The following is a 21,013-nucleotide window of genomic DNA, read 5'->3' as shown; positions in this document are numbered from 1 at the left end:
ATGGTGTCATAGCTTAACATTTTTAAAAAAAGAAACAGACCTCACTTCCTCTTTAAGGCTGATTAATTGAATAAAATTCATAGCAAATGCTTTGTAACAGGGTGATGTGACTTTTGTTTTGAGTCTTGTCTTTTCTCCCTGATGCAGGATTCTAGTATAATTGACTTCTACCCTGAAGATTTTGCTATTGACTTGAATGGGAAAAAGTATGCGTGGCAAGGTAAAATTTAGATTTTTCTCTCTTATTTTTTTTTTGAGTCAGGGTTTCACTGTGCAGTTCAGACTGCACTTTTTAACCCAGGCTGGCCTTGAACTCTCAGCAATCCTTCTGCTTTAGCCTCCAGAGTACTGGGATTTTAGGCCTGCACTACCACATGCAGCTCACTTTGTTTTTTTCTAAAGAATTTTTGGTAAAACTGAGCAGTCATGATTTATGGAGTGAAAGAATTCTATAAAAAGTATTTTTAGAATTACTGTATATGTGAAACATTGGTATTTGTCCATTCTACCTTAATTAGCAATAATTAGCAATTTTAATCATAGCATTTGATAAGTCTTTTGTCTCCTTGTGATTAATCAGTACACTTATTCCAGCCATTCTGTAGTATGTTACTGCCTTTTACGATTGCTGAGAGAGAAAGAAACGGTAATATTCATATGGGAGTTCACTTTCACTGTGGAAAAGTTCTTCAGTGCTGAAAACTGTCTTAGTCACTTTTTATTTGTTGTTGAGACAAAATACCAGATGTCCAAAGTTAGAGAAAAAAGGTTTATTTTATTTATTTTTTGCCCGGTACCGGGATCAAACTCACGACCGTCCGGTTACAAGGCAGGTGCTTATGCCACTGAGCTAAATCCTCAGCCCTGAAAGTTTATTTCTTACAGTTCTTGGAGGTTTCAGTCCATACTCAGCTGGCTCCAAGGCAAAGTGGCATGGCAGAGCCACCATTCATGGCTGCTGCCAACAGCAAGGCACAAAACAGCAAGAGAGAGACACACAGCTTCTTCCTGCCAATATATCATATCCTGACTCTACCGCTGGGTGGGTAAACCACTTATACCACCATTCTGAGCACTACACAGTGAACCATTCACAAACACTAATTTGGTCAAGTCCATAATTGCATGAGAAATGAGGGCCACTGACATAAACCATGATACTGTTTTCTAAAAAAATGGTTTGGTTATTTGTGGGTTTTTTTTTGGTCTGTTCAGGACTGAACTCAGGGGCCTTCACACTGAGCTACATCCCCAGCCCTTTTCGTGTTCTTTGATAGGGTCTCACTAAATTGCCCACACTGGCCTGGAGCTTGGGCTACATTCTTGCCTCAGTCTCCCAGAGTGCTAGCATTACAGACCTGTGCCTCCATACCTGGCTATTCCTGGGAAACTTTTGAAAAATAGACTAGTGACTTTTATTTAGTCACTGAGTATTAGATAAATACTTGACATTGGTCATTACTTTACCTGTTATTTTTTATTCCATTATTTTTGGAATGGGAGTATGTAAGATTAGTACTTACATTTACTCTGTTCACTACTTAACACATCTTGGAGAGTGAATGTAAAAAATGATAAAGAAAACTCTTAGCCACTAAGCCAGCTGTTGTTTCTCATCAAAGCCTCCTTCAGCAAACCATTTTAACCTTTTCTTCTACTACATATTTTTCTAGGTTAATAAGTGAGTTTGGTAAGACCATGTCTTCATTTTCCATTGATGATTCTCTATAGTGGGGATGACCTCCCAGTGAACTGAGTTAAAGAGAATTATGGGGCAGAGGGGCATAGTCATTTTACAGATTGAGAATTATTATCTCCTGAACTTTTAGGGTTGACTTTTGGTTTGCTTTGGTTGCAGAGATTTCCTGTTACTTCCCTGGACCAATAAAGGGAAAGATGCTACGGGTGGTGGGGCTGTAAGAAGTGTTGTTATGTGTCAGCAGGTTGGCATCTTAGGTTGGTTTGAGGTTGGTTTTGAAGGAACTTTATGGAGGATGTTTTGATGTGAAAAAGAAGCATAGGAGAATGGGGAATAGTAAAAATAATGAGTAAATAGGAAATAGTGAATATATTTTTGTGTTTGTTAAATACTTTACCTAAGGAAATAATTGAATCCTTGCCTGGATTTACTAAATAAATAAGTAGTTAAATATCTAAGAATACAAATGACTTACCAAGCTTATCGCTGTAGTAATTGATGTCACTGTCAAGGACTGTTTTCCATATCATCTAACTCTGGTGGGGGGACATAAGGTAATGAAATGCACAACACTTCGAGTTTCTCTACATCCTCACCAGCATTGTCATGTGATAGTAACATCTTAATGAGTATGAAATGCTATTTCATTGTGATTTTTATTTTCTTTTCCCTGGTTATTATTGCCATTGAGCATATTTTTGTGTTCTTGCTTGCCATTTGTATATTGACTGGAGAAATGTCTATTGAAGACCTTTGCCATTTTTTAATCATCTTTTGGTTTTTGTTGTTGTTACATCTTCAAAATTCTTTATGTAGTCTGGAATTTACCCTGTAATCATATGATTTGCATATTTTTTCCATTCTGTGGGTTTTTGTTATTCTTGTTCCAATATCCATTGATGTGCTACAGTTTTTAATTTGTATAAAGTCTAATTTACTAGTTTGTCATTGCTGTGCCTTTGTATCATATCCAAGAAATCATTGCCAAATCTGATGTTGTAAATTTTTCCCTGTGCTTTGTTCTGTACGTTGTAATTTAGCTTTTACAGTTAAATCTTTGATCTATTTGAGCTATTTTTTTATGCACTGTAAGTAAATAGTCCAACTTCGTTCTTTTGCATGTGGATTTCTAGTTTTCTTAGCACCAGTTGTTGAGAAAATCGTTTACCATTGAAATAGTCCTCACAGTTGTCAAAAAATCAATTGACTGTTCATGTGAGGCTCTCTCATCAATCCTGTTGGTCGCTGTCTTCTCCTATGCCTGTACCATACTCTTTTAATTACTGTAGCTTTGTATTAAGTGTTAGTCAGAAATTTTATCCTCCAAGTTTGTTCTTGTTCAGGATTGTCTTGGCTATTTGAGATCCCTTGATAGGTTTAAATTTTGATCTTTAATAATTTTATATTGTATATTAAGATTTGCACTTAGCCTTCATAGCAAGAAAAAAAATTTGGAGATAAAACTCAATAGTTATTTCTCCATTAACATTTTTAAAACTTAGTAGAAGAAATAATACAGTACTAGGTTACAGTACTAGGTTAAATTCTTGTCTACCTTGAATACATCTTAAACTGATAGAAAATAAAATATATCTGGGTTCTTTTCCAACATTTTTGAGTGTGCACTTAACAACAGTATATATAAATGGATACCAATGTTTATTCTTGTAATATTTGCTTAATACGTACAGTGGATATAGTTTTGATACAGCTATAGTGGAGTAGTATTAATTGATGTACATTTTATGTGCGAACAGAGAATTTAAGTTAGCTTGACCCAAGTGACACAGTGGGAGACCCAAGATCTGAACCAGGAACCTGAGCTCATGTTTGAAAGTTACTGTGTTTACCTGAGCGTAACCACCATCTACAGCACCTTGGGGTTAAGTGGGTTGGGAGTGTTCAGTGAGGTAATGAGTGTAACATATTAAGTGCTTGGATACTGGATTTGTTTATTACTATCCACATACTCTTGAACACTCCTGCTGTTGCAGCTGGAGTAAGGCTTTTCCTTCTACCCTGGCCACTGGAGTTGACCTGTTGCTTGGTAACTTCATTACTGTCTGTAGCCCTGCAAGTTGCTTACTGATTGAATTTGACTTCTAAAGTCAGTTGCAGGAAAATCTTCCTGTAGGGAAGTCTTGCAGATGATGTTTAATATTCTAAATTTAAAAGAAAATAGAAGATAGATAATGCTGTAGTTTCTCATTCATGTATTTCTCCTAAATGAAAAAAAAAAAAAAAAAAAAAAACTTACGTAAAATGTTGAACGACTCCCTAGGACCCTCCCAACATGTTTACCAGTAATTGAAATAGCCTCACTCAGAGGATAGAAAGTAATATTTTTCACAATTCATATTAGACTATACTTTCTTTATAATTTAAAAAATTCTCCTTACTACATATTAAAATTGAATGGTTCCTTACTTTGGAAATACAGTAGTTGAGATATTAATGACAACTTTGATAACCTTTCATTTCTCATAATTGTCAAATGCAGTACCATTTTGAGTAGTAATAGTTCAAAAATTATTTAGCTCTTTGGCATTTGTCCTTGCTATTTGCCTAATATTTTTCATTTAGCCAAAATACTATTGTGACTGTAGAATAGCAGGACATATAAATGTTTCAGTAACTTGGTTCATTTTTATAATAGATACTGTGTCAGTGGTATACTTCTGAAATTTATGCACATGAGTCCACAGAAAACAGAGCCTTTAATTCCAGCAAACTTGAGAGGATCATTTTTAGCCCCTAGATGAGCCCTATGTGTTCCATTTCTCCAGGTTATTTATGCAAGTCTGTTTAAAAATCTTTATATATAAATTAATTAGGCTTTAAAAATGCCAACAACTTACTATTGAAATTTGGTGCTGGAAGAGATCTTCCTTGTTGTCTGGTTGTATAGGATTTCTTGAATGTTTCAGTTGAATAGTCTTATTCTGCAAAATGAGAAACCAGGTACCAGAAAGACGACAGGACAACCCCAGTGCCTTGGAGGATGGCCTGGCTTACCTGTGGTACCATATGGTGAGGAAGGCTGGGGAAGAGATTGGTGCCAGGTGTGTCCTTCATCATGTCATCTGAAAATTATATTGCTGCAGAGATTCAGAAAGCAATGTGAACCTTTTTAAGGATGAAAAGCATAGAGGATATTTCTTTCACCACCACATACAAGATGTTTGCATCTGAATTTTGGCTGAATGACCTACTAGAGTTCAGTTCTGAAATATCTTTATATCAGCAGGAACAGTCTACTAAAATGTTTATTTGGCCCAGTGCTAACTGGGATGATACATATGTTGCTTTTCCAGGTGTCGCTCTATTGCCCTTTGTGGATGAGCGAAGGCTACGAGCTGCCCTAGAAGAGGTGTACCCCGACCTAACTCCAGAAGAGAGTAAGACTTGCAAGCCCTCGGTCAACCACCAGTTTGCACTATGGGCTGTGCTCTTTCTATTTGTCACATTTCCCAGAGGGTGCATATGTTGTTCCAGCAAACTGTTAACTTTGTTTCTTAACCTTTAATCTGTAAATTGAGTAGCACTTAAAAATTTTTTAATGTGCACATGTTCCCTAAATGTATTAAAAAGCAACATATCAAGAATGTCCTTTGGGTTTTTGATTCTTAGGTGATATGATCACATAAAAAGGGTTTTTTTGGTCTATTGAGAAGGTACTTGTTTCTTCCACTGAAACAAATATTTGCCCTTTGAGTGCTAATTTGAAATGTTATTTGCGTAAAATGGATTTTTATAATTAGTACTGACAGTAAAAAGTGTTTAGATGGGGAAATGCAAAGCTGAGCTCTATCAAAACTTGTTTCATACCATTAGAAGTATGTAAGGAACAATTTGTACAGAACAGTTTATCAACTGTCATGAGTATAATTTTTGTCATCAGATGATACATTTAGTATTTCTACAGGGAATGTTTGTATTTTTCTTTATACTAAGATGTGGAGTTTGTAAACCCTATGCCAGAACTAAGTTTTTAAAATTTAGATGCTTTCCTTGGTTATATTCTCAATAACAGTGGGTTGTAGATAGAGTTACTTCATGTGTGATTCTTACTCTTTTCTTTCTTTCCTCTCAGACAGAAGAAACAGCCTTGGAGGTGATGTTTTGTTTGTGGGAAAACATCACCCACTCCATGACTTCATTTCAGAGCTGTACCGAACAGGATCCACAGAGGTATGGTTAATGAAGAATGCATTTTAAAAAATTTTAGTAAAATATAGACACTACTGTCCCCAGAACTTTTTCATCTAGTCATAGAGAAAATCTGTACCCATTAAACAATATCGAACCTGCTCATTCCACTGTCCCTCCAGAATCTGTTGCCTCTCTCCTGTTTTCTGCCTCTGAATTTGCCTCTTCTTCGGTACTTCTGGAAGTGGAGTCTTAAAGTTTTATCTTCTGTATCTGCCTTTTTTCACATAATGTAATGTTTCTAAGACTCATCCGTGCTGTGGTGTGTAGCAAAATTTTATTCCTTTTTATGGTTTAATATTTTTCCATTTATATTCATATGCCATATTTTCTTTCTCTCTTCATGTCTTGGTCCTTAAATTATTTCCACCATTTGCCTCTTATGAATAATACTCCTGTGTACTTGAGTGTACAAGTATCTGAGTCCCATTTTCCACTCCTTTGGGTATATAGTCTAATCAGGAACACATCTTTCTACAGCCAGTGGACGTCCCACCTGAACTTTGCCATGGGATTCAGGGCAAGTTTTCCTTGGATGAAGAGGCTATTCTTCCAGATCAGTAAGCATTGATTTGTATATACTTGCAGCAACTCGAAACGTTCAGTTAGCACTGGTGTATAATATTTTCTTTTCTAGTACTAGTGAGAAGAGAAAAAAAAATTTTTTTTTTTGTTGGACTAAAAGAGGCTTGTATTCAAAGCCCTGATCAACATACAGTACCTTGTAAGGGTACTGCTGGGGACCTTGGAACTCTGTCAGGGCATCCATAGGGTCAAAGTTATTTTCAGAGTTGGGCTGGGGATTTAACTCAGTGGCATAAGCACCTGCCTGGCAAGTGTGATGTCATGAGTTCGATCCCTGAGACCAAAAAAAACCAAAAAACAAAATTATTTTCAGAGTCTGAGATACTATGGTGTTACTTGATTGTCTCTCATTCTGTTTCTTGAGGGCCCAGTGTTTTCCAGAGACATAATGGAATTGAATATATCAAGAAATGCAGTCAGAAGCAGAGAAGAGAATCTAGTTTTCAGATAGCAAGTCAGATACTAGCTTTTTAAAAATGTAAAACAGTGACATGCTTCTTGGTTATTTTTGTTTCACTTTGTAAAAATAGTTATTTTCTGTTAAAATGCAGTTTGTGTTAACATGTAACAAGTTTGCTTTTTTGTCTTTTTCTTTTTTATGGGTACCGGGGATTGAACTCACGACTGCCTGCTTGCAAGGCAGGCACTTATGCCACTGAGCTAAATCTCCAGCCCAACAAGTTTGCTTTTAATTTAGTCTTTTAAAAATTTCTCAGTTTGAATTTTTAATAGGTATTTATTGATAGGGTTAACCAACATAAGCAAAAGCTGTTTAAGGATTTCAGTAATTTTCAAGAACGTTAAGAGTTTTGACACCTGGGTTTGGGACCTGCTGCTCCTGGGTATATATTCATGATGGAATTGCTGACCACAGGGTATGTGTATCTTCATCTTTTCTAGGTCATTATTGAGTGTTTTTCGAAGTGGTGGTTACACTATATTATAATCCCAGCAGCAGTTTGTGAGAGATCTTGTTGCACTGCATTCTGGCAGACCCTGGACCACTGTGATGTTAGCTTTTTTTGTTTGGTGGTTGCTTACTGGCATCTTTCGATTCATAATTGTATTTTTCTGTCAACTAAGAGATGTGAATATGGCTAATGGTTAATCATTTGTTTTTCTCATTTATAGGGTACCTGCTCTTGTTTTTTTTTATTCTTTTCCCCCCTTTTTTGGTTTGCAGTGGGTTTCTGTTGTTTATTTTACAAATTCTGTCATTAGCTCATGATTGTTTTGTGTTTATGAGATGATAGATAAGACAGGGTCATTTTTAAAAGTACAAATGGTCATGTTTTTGTTAGTGCATTTTAATGATTTTTCTAAAGCCTAACAAGCATAGCAGCATCTCACTTCCACTCACCTAAGCGATTACGATTTACATACGCATGGTTCTTCTCTCATTTTCCTTCAGAGTAGTGTGTTCTCCTGTGCCCATGTTACGAGACCTGGCGCAGAACACTGCAATCAGGTAAGTGCTCCAAGATGCACAGCACTCACTCAGCACACACATTATAGGAGACCTCTGACCCAGAGGGGATGGCAGCTGTTCAGGCATCAGTGCTTTGCAACTGGAGAGTCCCTGTGCTGCGGAGCCTCTTGACTTTAAATTACGTATATTGTTAAGGTTACTGATTTAGCAACGTGCTTATCTGTTTTCTGGTTTCCCCTGACAACCTCTAATTCTTCCTGGATTAGGAAAGTGGGAGGCAGAGTAGGAGTTTCTCAGAATTTCCACACAGGAGCAGACAAGACAACTTTCCTGTGTTATAATGGGCTTGTAATTTTTGCAGTTGTGGTCCTGTAGAGTTGGATTTTTAAAAAAAATATTACATGTTTTAGTTGGGCTGAGATAGACTGTGAACATTTTTATCAATAGTTGTGAATTTACAGGGCTAATTTCTATAGTCTGGAAAAGGTACATATACCTCAGTTTTTGAGCAGTGACAGCATCTTGTGTTGAGTAAAAATAATGTGAAATTTGATATGACAGTTTAGCATACAAAATCACTCTTACTACTCACCCATGTAATATAATTTGTGTCTTGATGGCTTAACTTATGGAGGCATTTCTCAGGTATTCAAGAATTTGATAAAAGCTTGCTAATTCTCAATCAATCTTCCTTTCTCACCCATTTTTTATTCCTCTCCCTCTCAGGAAATATTTTAGATTTTGCTTAGATTTCACATTAGGCATGTTTATTTCCTCTCTTTAATAGATTTGGATAGTAACTGATTACCATTCTAGAAAGGCTTTTATTTAAAGAGAACTGTTCTATGTTGGGAGAATCTGTCTGAATTAGTTGCTTTCACTTATCTTTATGCATGATATTTTGTTTATGTTTATATGTAACCTGTCCTGCCTGTTTGTCTTGTGCTCTTTTGTTAAGGGGGGAGCATAAGCTCTAAAGTCACCTTCCTCAGCGCATCGCGGCCTTCTGGCCCTGACAGGCCTGTGATGGACATATATTCTCATCTTAGAGTCTCTGGCACTTCAGACTACTTAACTGCCCTGCTCTCTCATTGGGTTTTTTGCTTGTGTTTCTCAGGGTTTTTTTGCTCTTTTCAAGGGCCTTCCTGCCTCACTGTCTAAAAGTAGTTCATTCTACGAAGTTTCTAAGTGAAACAGAAAAACTTGCCAGAGGAGAATTATGTAGTCAGCAGACAGTTCGTGCAGTTTGTATTATGGCAGTGATACTATTATTGGTTGGTTCTGAGCTTGAAGTACAACTTGGTACCCACTGTGTTTCTTAAATTTATAAAAAATACCAAACCCTGGATCTAGGTGCATAGTCAAGTGTATATTGAAAATAACTTCAGACAAAAGTTGATTTTATTGAATTAATTTCCCAAAGACTTGTAGAAGACTAGTTAACTTTTATTTCATGAGGTCATATTCAGTGTGTTCTGTAAGGGTAATGTTGGGCTGGGATCCAGTTTATTGCAGTTTTTGTGTGTGTGTGTTTGCTTGATTCTGTGCTTGTCATGCATCCCAGTGTTATATTTGCTTTATAAGTAAAAATCTAATAACGCAGCCTCCAGGGTCAGTTGCCAATTGTTCTAGTTTGACAGGAGTGGATGCATCCAGGATCCCATTCCGCATTCAAGAAGTTGGTTCCTTAAGTTGAATTTAGTTTGGTTACTGCTACTCCTTTTGGTCTTACCTAGAGTGCTAAGGAAGCACACTGTACAAGTCACTGCAGTGCCCTGAGTTCCTGGAAGGACCCTTAGAAACTATAGTCAGCTCTGACCTAGGGTATCTTCCCCGCTGCCCGTTTTGTTTTTGTATGTGATTTGACATAATAGTAGCTAGACTTTGAAGGAACCATGCTATTGCCCTTCATTTTCTTCATGTTGGTCTTCCTCTACCATTGTAATTTACTTACATGTAGTATCTTTGGAATAATTCTTTATTAACTGTAAGTATATAAACCCTTGGCTTACAATTTTAAATTAACAGAAGTTATCTTCCCAGGACAGCAGCACAATTTCCTGTTTCTTTGGGAGCCTGGGTATTCTCAGCCTCATACACTTCAGGTTTCTGAGGCCAGGCTTGGCTTGGCAAAGCCATGGCTGTGTGTCTGCAGCCCACTTTGTCGTGGCCCCTCCTCGATGGTCCCGTCAGTGTGCTTTGGCCTCTGTGTCTTTTTCCCACTGTTAGGTGTTCTTCCTTTTTTCTCTCTGCCTTCTCATGGCCTACCCTTCCTTGGTTTTTTTCCCTTCTAAAACAAGTGGATAATTTAATAATTTTTGCATGTTATTTTCAGCAGTGACATTGTTAGATATTTTTCCACTCCATACCACCTAGCGTAATTCTGAGCCCATGTAAAAACATAAAAACTCAGTATTGGAACCAGTATTTGCTGAATTCTTCCATGGGCCCCAAACTTTTTTCTTCAGAAGACGGTTTCTCAAACTTTCTGTATTTGTTTTGGATAAATTAGGTAAGGGGTAGAATGTTTTATTTTTTTAAAGAAATTTTTAAAAGTTGTGAATTTGTGTGGAGATGGACTTTCTAAGTGTAACCATTCCTGCAGCATTTGTGAGATTCATTGTTGACAAAAAATAACTGAAAGTCAGAAGCCTAGAGACAGTGGAGTACACACAGCAAACTTGGTGGTAGAAAGCACTTGGGAGCGTGTGAGCTGCATTGCTGGTGTTACTTTAGAGGACATTGAACTGGTTACCTCTCCTGCTAAAATTCTATAAACTCTCTAAGTGTTTTCAAATGTCAAGTATATATGAACCACGAAATTTTTCCTGCAAGAATTGCTTTGTTATGCTCATTTAGCATTAATTAAAGCATATACCAAGGAAAGGTAGAGTATAAATAAACCCTTGTATCTGGAATTTTTGGTTTCCTTTGCTAAGGATGCCAGCACTCTCAATTAAATAGCCTCTCTACAGATAGTTGTTAAGTGAATTGAGTCCGAGAAAAGAGTTGTACTTCCCTTCCTTGTCTCCTGAGACTTTGCCACATTTTCTTCTTGCCAAAGTACAGATAAAAGCACTATTGAGTTGCTTCATTTTCAGTCATGCTTAGGATTTACATTTTTATTCATTTTGCCCTAAGTGTAGTTACAAAAACACTCACTGACCCAACAGGTAGGTTGCCTGTCAAAGGAGGAGTCCATTGGCTGCTCTCTTGGACACCGACAGTGACAGTGAGCTGGGTGTGCAGCACTCCCGTGCCTGTTGTGTGGCCACGGTGGGAGAAGTACCTCTCTGCACTGCAGGATTAGATGGAGCAGTGTAAACCCGAGCATCATTCTCTTACAGTGGTCAAGCAGCCTGTTGGCTCCGTGGCTGTTTGGGGTTGGTTTATTTTGTTTTTGCAGTGCTTAGGTCTTAGTTTATCAGGTGGAAGTCGTCAAAGGGTAGTCTGTATTTTTTTTCCTTGTGTGTTATCCCTATAAGAATTTAAATCATAAACCTGAAAAGAAGAGGAATGCTGATACATAAAGTTACCTTAGGGTCTTTGCCTGATGGTCCTCCACTGTGTTTTTCATGTCGGGATCATGGGTGATGTTAGCACACTGGAAAAGTACATTTCTAAAACAACACATCTTGGTGTATTAAAATACTAAAGATCTCTCAGCCTAAGGAGATTGACCTCATGTTAAGAGAAAGAGTGCCTTCAAAGTGTTCTGAAAAACCTAAGGAAAAGGGACACTTTAATCTTTTGAAATTATAGTCTTTGGCTGGCCCTGGTGGCACATGCTTGTAATGGCAGCAATCAGGAGACTGAAGCAGAAGGATCACCATGAGTTTGAGGCCAGCCTAGGCTACATAGTGAGTTTGAGGCCAACTTGATCCACATAGTGACACCTGTCTCTGAATAAGTAGTTTGGTAGCGTCTTTGTCTTTTCAGTAGAGATTTTCCAAGTTTCTCTTTCCATATTCCTTTTCTTTCTCTTACTGGTTTGTACTGTATTGAGAATGTCAATTATTTTGTTGGGTGTGACTTAACGGCAGGTAAACTACATCTTGTGGACTGTCGTTCTACTGGCTTCAAAGTCTTTTTCCCTCCACATTGCTGCCAGGTGGTTCTTTCTGAAACGAATCTTGATCACTTTTACCTGCTTGCCACTGCCTCTGCCTTACTCACTTCTGCTGGCCCCTCTTTCTGCACACGTTGCCCTCAAATACAGCCCTTTCGGAATATGAAGCCCAGAGCATTTGAAGCATCTGCTGTATGTAGCGAGTCCGATTGTGTCCTGTGCCTCTAGGATGCTGTTAGCTGTTCAGCTTATCTGCCCTGGGAGAGTTGAGGCTGTAGTCATGTCACTTTTGTGGAGGGCTCTCAGATCCCCATTGAGAAGGCCTGCTCTTCCTTAGTCTGGGAAGAGGACCATGTCTTTGTTATTTTTCTTTTTTTCTTTTTAGAATTTTTCTTCCAGTGGTGGGAATCTGGCTAAGGGCCTTACTTACACTAGCCTCTTGCTGACACAAGTGTATACCTGGCCTCAAATTTAATTTTGAAAGTTGGAAATACTTGTGTACTTATTTATAGGTACAAGGTTGTGATTCAGTAAGTATATGCCATGTGTGATCAAATCAGGGTAATTAGCATTTTTGTCTACTGCTATAGTGCTATTTCTATGTGTTAGAAACGTTCATCCTCTTCTTGCTATTTTGAATGTGTGATTGTTGTAGACTAGTTGCCCAGTTGTGCTGTACACTGGACATTAGAACTGCCCCATTTTGCTGCTTTTGATTCTCATCATGTACCTTCCTGTATTCCACTTTCTTCCATAGCTTCAAGTGACCTTTTAATTACCTATCAAACTTCATTAGCTTTCACAAGTAAAAACGTATAACTTTGTGTATGTCTGCCACGCTGTGAACTGTTTCTCTTGTGTCATGGCCTTAGAGCCAGCCAGCTATGGACTGCAACTGCAAACTAGGAGCCAAAATAAACCTCTCTTCTTTTAATTTGTGGGTATTGAGTATTTTGCCCCAGCAATAAAAAGTAACCAAGACACATAAAATGTTTTGTCATTGGTGAATGTAGGATATCTCTTTATTTTGTGTGCTAAGAGTTATTTCATGAATATTTTTATATTCTTTATGGATTCTTTTCATTTCTTTGGTAAAGTTTACTCCTAAGATAGTTTGTTATTTAAAAACATTGGATATTGTGAATGGGTTTGCTGTGTGTGTGTGTGTGTGTGTGTGTGTGTGTGTCTGTGTCTATATAAAATGCCTACCTTTTTTTGGTACATTGATTTTATATTCTACAACTTCACTAAATTTGTTCATCATACAGTGATTTCTTTATTGAATTTTTTGGTTTTCCATGTATGAGATGATCTATAAGCAAGGATAATTTGATTTTTTTCCCAGTTTGGATACGCTTTATTTATTTATTTTTTAATCTTGCTATATTGCTTTGGCTAAGTTTTTCAATACCATCTTGAATAGGAGTGGACATCTTTGTCTTACTCTAGATCTTAGAAGAAACACTCATAGTGTGATGGCTATAGTTTTTCATATAGGGCCTTTATTATGTTGGGATACGTTCCTTTTATACCTAATTGGTCTGTATCGATTATGGGTTTTAGTTTTCAGTGTATTGATATGGTTTTATATTTATTGATTTGCAAGTGTCAGATTATCCTAATATATCCCTAAGGTGAGCTCCACCTGATTATGGTTTATAATCTTTTTGATGTGGTGTTGGATTCGGTTGAGAAGTTTTTCATATATATTTTTTAAGAAAAATATCTTTGGTTTTCATGTTATGGTTATGTGGGCCTCGTAGAATATTTTTTGATCGACTACCCTCCTTTTTACTGTATTTGGAATAGTTTGAGAGTTGGTGTTGGTTTTATAAATGTTGTGTAGAACTCAGCAGTCTTGTTGAGTTTATTTCCTCTGCCATTGTGTATTAAATTCTGTCCCACTTTAAACCATAACTCTTGGGTGGTATTATCCCACCCTTAACACACACTGATGAAGACATAGCATGTTAGAGCTGTGTGCAAATACGTTTTGACTCGGCATCTGTCCTGCATTCTTCCTGATAAAACTGTTATCAAGCATTTTTTATTTTTCTTACTAGAAGGGGATGTTCCCACCATGGTACTGTGTATGCAGTAAGCATCCACCAGTTTGGTAAACTGCTGAAAAGCCCTGCTGAAATTTGCTTCCAGACACTTTAGTTGCAAATTTTGCCAGTTTCCTCTCTTTTACTTTGTATCCACAAAGCCTAAAACAGTCCCAGTGCATTAGGGGTCTTAGCCGTGTGCTCTGAAACTGCCTGTCTTGTTTTGTGCTTGCTGTGCCGCCCCAGTGGCAGGGAGCTTTTGGGGGCAGTGGCAGTTGCCAGTGAAACGCAAGTTGTGCAAGGAACTAATTGACTAAACTGAAGTGTTTAGCTGTCTTGCGCTCTTGTGTTTATCATAAATATAAAGCTAATCTGTTCTTAAAATATACAGTTAAATCTGACTGCAAGGACATTTTCTTTGTAACAGATGGACCCTACTTGTTAAAATGGCAATATTCAAAAAGGAAAAAAAAAGCTATCTAAAAATATCAGCCATTTCAGTAAAATTGTATTTTAGAAATTCTTTTCAACTGACTGTAACTATAGTTTGTAATCATTAGTAGAATTTTGGGAAATGTTAAAATCATAATGAAAGGGAAAGATTGTACAAAAATCACTGATAACCTGTTGATGAGTATATGTTTAGTCTGTTGTATACATATTTTTTCCATCACTACATTTTTTTTTTTTTTTTTGTCTTTTTCATTTTTATCGGTACCGGGGATCGAACTCACGACCACCTGCTTGCAAGGCAGGTGCTTATGCCGCTGAGCTAAATCCCCAGCCCCATCACTACATTTTTTAAACTATCATCTGAGGATTCCATTTTTAGGAACAAGCCTGGTTTCTTTTCTTTTCTTAATTTTTTATTTTTTATTTGTTTTGGTACAAGGAATTGAACTTACAACCTCACGTTTGCCAGGCAGGCACTTGCACCACAGAGCTAAATCCCTGGCACAAGTCTGGCTTCTTTTGACATTTATCAACAAGAGCGTTATGAGCTTGCTAAATTTAAATCTGATGGCTAAACTGCTAGAAAGAGGCACTGTAGGATCGCAGGAAGATTCGCACAGCTGCTCACCAGCCTTTATGACAGACCATACCACCCCTATCCCAGAAAAGAAATCTGGCCCATCTTATACTCACAGTCTGATTGTATAACTTTAAAAAATAGGCATTTATGTAATTTTGAAATTACGAGTATTTTATTGTTTGAGAAGCACATCAGGATAGCAGGTATAGGTTTCCAACTGGGAAATTTAGTGGGATCTTTTTTGTTTTATATCCCACATAAACTTTTTAACTGGTTACCTATCTTACCTTTATTTGTTGTTGTATACCTTTTATGTCCATCTGGAGTACTAGATTAAAATTTCCTAAGAATCGAGGCAGTGTCCATTATTTCTCTGTGATCACCCGTAGTTAGCTGGAAATGGTTCTGCTCACAGAGAAAGTTGCTTGAAGCCTAGGTATTAGAGGAGTCAGAGGCAGTTTAGTATGGAAACTATTTAGCCGTCTGGCAAAATCATTGGCTGAAATCATTCTTACAGACTTTAGAATTGTGGCTATTTAAAATTTTTTAAATCCCAGTGTTCATGATAATTAAGATGATATAATGAAATCATTTAAGTTATCTCTTATTCTCTTTCAGTATTAATTTTAAAGACCCACAGTTTGCTGAAGATTATGTTTTTAAAGCTATACTGCTTCCCGGAGCAAGGTAACAGCAGTAAACTTCTAGGTTGACTTTTGTATGAACTGTGTTCAACACTGTAATAACCTAAAATACTGAATTTTCAAATGGCCAGAAAGCCAGCGGCAGTACTGAAGCCCAGTGACTGGGAAAAATCCAGCAATGGCCGTCAGTGGAAGCCCCAGCTGGGCTTTAACCGGGACCGGAGGCCAGTCCACCTGGACCAGGCAGCCTTCAGGACTTTGGGGTGAGTTGTATATTTCTGTCTGTCTTTGGTGTATTTTGCCTTTACTAAATCATTTAACAAAGCAAGTCAGTATTTATTGCGCAGATATTTAAGAGGTCATAAACTACAAGTCATTTGTTGATATTTCATTACTTTGATACAGTTTTTCATTTTTAGGAATTTACTTCTCCCCATCTTGGGTTTGTGTACTACTTTATATGTTGCATGCTAATTCTGTGTTTTAAAGAGGCTTTGCTATCTTTCTGACAATTATTTCAAAGGAATAAAATGTATCTTTACCCTCTACAAAGTGTTAGCTGAATTAACATGTGTATGTCTTCAGGTCTTATTTATCCAGTGCTTGGACAGTGATGTCTTTGGGACTTAGGCTATCCTTTCTGCCTACCAAGATTATCCCCTAGTATTTATTGGTCACTTATATTTCTTCTTTTGTAAATTACTTTTTTATTTATTTTACTTTTTGCTCTGTTAGTTATGCCATTGTCTTTTTCCTTGCTGTCGAAGAGTGGCAGGGGGACGGTATAACAAATAGCAGGTAAAGTTGTGATAAACAGAGCAACAGGCTAAAGGAAATAGTAATGTCATAATGCAAGTCTTATTCATGATAACTTATAAATAGGCTTTTTTGGGTTTTGTTTGTTTTTGTTTTTTTGAGACAGGGTCATACTACGCAATTCAGGCTGACCTTGAGTTTACTCTGTAGCCCAGGTGGTCTTGAATTTGCAACAAGCCTCCTGCCTCAGCCTCCCGAGTGCTGGGATTACAAGCATGTGCCACCACATCCTGCTTGAGGCATTTCTAGTTAATTGAAATCATTCAAAAAGTGATCTAGAGAGAAAGCATCACCATCACTATGTAATTTGTATGAATAGGAAGAGGGGTAGCACAATGGGTAAGGCCATGGGCCTTGGATCCTAATTGTCTGGATACAGTGAACCACTGAGTATATTAAGTTACTGAACCATTTTATACGTCCATTTTCATGTGTGTAAAATGACCACATCTACCTCATGAAGGTACAGAGTAGTTCTTAAACACTGTAAACATTAGCTATTACTGTTACTGTTTTGAGAAGTCTTCATTCTTAATAAAGAAATAAATTTAGAATAATCTTAAAATGTCTTATTTGCATTATTCTAATACTTTGGAAATCCACGTAGAAGTACCCTAAATAGAGTCTGAGTTTTGGAGATATTCTTTAATCTTTGATCTAGATTCTTATTTCTTGGCTTTTGTCTTGAGCAGATTTACAGAACCATAGTTATATACCTAAGTATCCCTGGTGTATTGCAATCCAAAGTACCGACACTGAATGATAGGAAAAATTTAGTAAAAAATGAAATTTGTATCTGTATGTATATATGGAATATGAACGGTAAGAAGTACTTTCTATAGTAACTTAAAAATAGCAGTATATAGAGCAGTGTTGTGTACAGTGATAACAGCAGGGATTCTTGAGGAAAAAATAAGTTAGGCCAGTAAAGCAAAGACTCAGTTCTTGCATAATGTGACTGTGTGTTCCAGTGGCTTCTAGAAGTCTTACTGTAGCCCGTGAGCATTTGCCATGCCATTGCTGCTATGTACAGTTCTGAATGTTAGTTGTAAACCTTTCTGTTTTTGCTTTTTTTCTTCAGCAGACCTAGCATTAAGAGTAGCCAGGTTTGCTGAATTGATGCCAGCTCAGTGTCATGATGGGTCTCTCTATATTTGTCTCTTCTCATGTGGGGTCCTTCTGCAGCCATATTATGCCAAGAGGATCAGGAACTGGAGTTTACAGCAATACTGCACCGCCCCCTGCAACTTACCAGGGAAGTTTATACAGGCCGCTGCTAAGGGGCCAAGCCCAGATCCCCAAACTGATGTCCAGTAAGTTTTTCCTAATTGGTTATTTTACATTCTCAATGAAGTGTCACAGCAAAGTTGGATTTGAGCCCTTATTACTGAGATTTATCACAGTTGTATCGCTGCATTAATAGTTCTTAAAAACATTTAAAAGAATTATAACAGAATTTTTAATGTAAAGTCTTATCTGCATTTTTATCTTTACTATATATAGTTAGTTGAATGAGACAAACTGGATTTTTGTTTTCATTTACAAACCTATTTCTGAGTTAACATACATAGAAAGAGGTATGTGGGGTTTATTGTTGTTTCTTCCATTAATACAAATATTTGGACTGTTAAACTAGGTAAGTAGATATGAAATTGCCACCACTTTGATATTTGAAAGACAAAAGTGATCCTATCTTAATTGATCTAAATTTTACCTAGCAGTACCTAACAAAGCTGGGAATTGCTAATCCTAACCACAAAAAATGATCAACATGATATTCTGATTGCTGTGGGAAGGGGAGAAAATAGTCGAATACTGACTTACAGTAATTTTGGTTTTATTTCCATTTAATGTTATTTTTGTGCTCTCGGGCTGTGCCCCTTTATTACACGAGTATAAGTCATGTGCCAGGTTCTTAAAACCACTGCCTTCCTGAAGCCCCACCTGGTTATCTGATGGTTTGACAAGGATGGCATGGGAGAAATAACAGAGTAATGTGTCAAGTCTGAGGATCCTATCCTTTCAGGTTGTTTTCTGAATATTTAAAATATTTTGCAAAAATTTAATTTCAAAAAAAAGTACTACTGAAATGCAGAGAATCAACAGAATTATTTAACCAAATGCATAGTTAGTTAATAAAAGAAAGTGCCTTGTTAAAGTAAATGACTGTTAGGAAGTATTCATGTCCCATGCCTACCACTGTTTAGTCAGTAAGTCACAGACCATTTTTTACCATAAAACTCAGATTTTATGCATGTAGTCCTGAAGAAGAAATGAGTTTTGCAGGTGTCATGCCCTCAGGACCCTCTGTTCTCAAGTGTGTCCCTCACTGGTGTTTGCCTTTCTAAGTTGTATGGGTTACTGAACTTTATCAGAGCAGTGTGAGACTTACCATGGATGCAGTTCATGTTCTGCCTGGTACAGTGGTTAATGAGCTGCTTTTCTCCTATGATTTAGCAAATAACATTTCTTAGTTTTTGAGCATATTCATTACGGATGCAGTACCGCATGCAGCAGGATCTAATAATCACTGAAGAAGTTAATTGTCTTTTGCAGTGAGTGGTGAGAAAGTGTAACCAGCTTAGTTTTAAAGCCAGCTGTTTATTGACACATTCCTTATCCATTCCCTTGTGACTTTTTGTCATCTACTTCGATGCACAGTGGTATCACAGCTTCTACACAGGAAAAAGAACTGAAATATAAGAATGTTCGAGCTGGTAGAATCTGGGCTAGTTTAGCTAGTATTTCTCAAGATAATAGTTACAAGGAAGTTCTCAGGTTATTGCATGGAATAAATGTTAGAGATATGAAAAGAAGGTTGAGTAGCATGATAAAAGTGTGTGATTTGTGCTTAAGAAGCTTCTCTTCAACCTGCAAGTGTTAGTTCATTTTGCATTACTGCAGTAAAATGCTGAAACCAACTGACTTACAAAAAAAGAGAAATTTTTTTTGTAAGATTCTGGAAGTGCCCCACCTGGGAAGACTTCTTGGTGGCAGAGTCTCTTAGCAGAGCACGACAGGTTAGGGCATCTCATGGCAGGAGATGGGAGTGGGGGGATCTTTGTCATTTTTAAAGCCACTTGAGTACCACCCAAATGACCTTATCCTAATCACCACCCAGCAGCCCCGTCTTTGAACATATCTTCACAATAGGGCCATAATAATTCATCTTGCTGACAGCAGCTCTGATTTGAATTCTGTCATCTGACGTTAAATAGCTAACCACTGGTGGTTTAGGCCATGCAGTGGGACAGTCATGCACATAGCACCGGTGGCTCAAGCTGTCAGAAGCGTGTGACATTTCAGTGCAGGAAGGCTGGAAGACACTCAGGCAGATCCAACCATAACACTATGTTTCCTAAGGCCTTACTTGTAACTGGGTATACCAACCCTTGGTCTGTCTCAATATTACCAACCCTTGGTCTGTCTCAATATTACCTTATTAACTACTTTGTTATCCTTTCTAATCTCTTAATGCAGATTGATTATTTTAAATTTATAAATTACATAATGACTGTGACATTACAGGTTACCAACTCTCTACCTCAAGGGAGGCTGGAGGTGTGGCTCAGGGCCAGAGTCCATGCACAGCAGGCGTGAGGCCTTGAGTTCCTTCCCCACTCACTTCCCCAAAGAGGGGGAAAGAGTCAGGTACACACTAATATCTATAGCTCTGAGGATAAAGGCTTGTTCACAGATGCCCCCAAGCCATCCTATGTACTGCTTCTTGGGAAATACTATGCTAGGTCAGTAGTCCTTACTTTTCCGGGCATTCCAGGCATTCATCAACCCACTCCTCAGAAAATCACTGTGTATGAGGCTTATGGAAATGCAAGGTCTTATGGTCTATCAATCCCAGTTGAAGGATCCTCCTTCAGCAAAGGAGGAGAAGAGAGACCTAGGGGCAAAGTTTGTGACTCTGAGGTAGGATACTTGCCCTGTGTACACAAGGCCCTGGGCTTGCTCCCCAGCACCACCCCCCAGTCCAAAAGCTTCTTTTACAAGTATTTATCAGCATCACTATACATATACTTTTATGCCCCTAGGGGCCTGTAGTTCTGTAGTTCTTGGGTCAGTCGTTCTTAGAAACACACAACTCTTGTTTGCACATAAGCAGTTTATTTCAGTGGATCCACATTTATGATTTGGAGTAAGTTATTCCTCATTTCCCACATTGTTATGAGATATAATTTGTACTTAAGGAAATGCTTACCAGGCATGTAGTATTTCTTTTTCCTTGTTAGCTTTTTTGTGGGGAGGGGGGTTTTTAGGGAATGGAACTCAGGGCCTTGGAGCCACAGTACCAGCCCTTTCCTTCCTGAGCTAATTAGACATGTGAATAGTGTGAGTTCTGAATTTTCAAAATATTTTAAAAAGTTTTAAAATCGCTAATCCTTTCTTCTTAAAACCCCAAGTTTCTGAGCCTCCTGATTGAGAAGCCCAGAATTCATAACACAAATTGGCAGCCCAACCTATGGCAC

At 37.6% G+C, this 21,013-nt stretch overlaps 1 protein-coding gene across 3 annotated transcripts in view; it reads left to right on the top strand.

Annotated features, from left to right (window-relative positions):
• Xrn2 (5'-3' exoribonuclease 2) overlaps nucleotides 1–21,013 on the top strand; it is a 70,591-nt gene that overhangs the window by 38,453 nt on the left and 11,125 nt on the right. For all 3 annotated transcript variants that reach the window (XM_023560030.2, XM_003476457.4, XM_023560031.1), the window contains 8 exons: nucleotides 148–220; nucleotides 5,014–5,097; nucleotides 5,793–5,890; nucleotides 6,389–6,468; nucleotides 7,905–7,961; nucleotides 15,691–15,759; nucleotides 15,848–15,979; nucleotides 17,718–17,845. In XM_023560030.2, the coding sequence (XP_023415798.1) occupies nucleotides 148–220; nucleotides 5,014–5,097; nucleotides 5,793–5,890; nucleotides 6,389–6,468; nucleotides 7,905–7,961; nucleotides 15,691–15,759; nucleotides 15,848–15,979; nucleotides 17,718–17,845 (721 nt within the window). The remainder of the gene's footprint in view (nucleotides 1–147; nucleotides 221–5,013; nucleotides 5,098–5,792; nucleotides 5,891–6,388; nucleotides 6,469–7,904; nucleotides 7,962–15,690; nucleotides 15,760–15,847; nucleotides 15,980–17,717; nucleotides 17,846–21,013) is intronic.

The sequence above is a fragment of the Cavia porcellus genome, unplaced genomic scaffold (genome assembly GCF_034190915.1).
Source record: "Cavia porcellus strain 051 isolate PalLab524CR breed Dunkin Hartley unplaced genomic scaffold, mCavPor4.1 scaffold_5, whole genome shotgun sequence".
NCBI classification, from domain to species: domain Eukaryota; kingdom Metazoa; phylum Chordata; class Mammalia; order Rodentia; family Caviidae; genus Cavia; species Cavia porcellus.
This window is presented reverse-complemented; position numbering and strand designations above follow the sequence as displayed.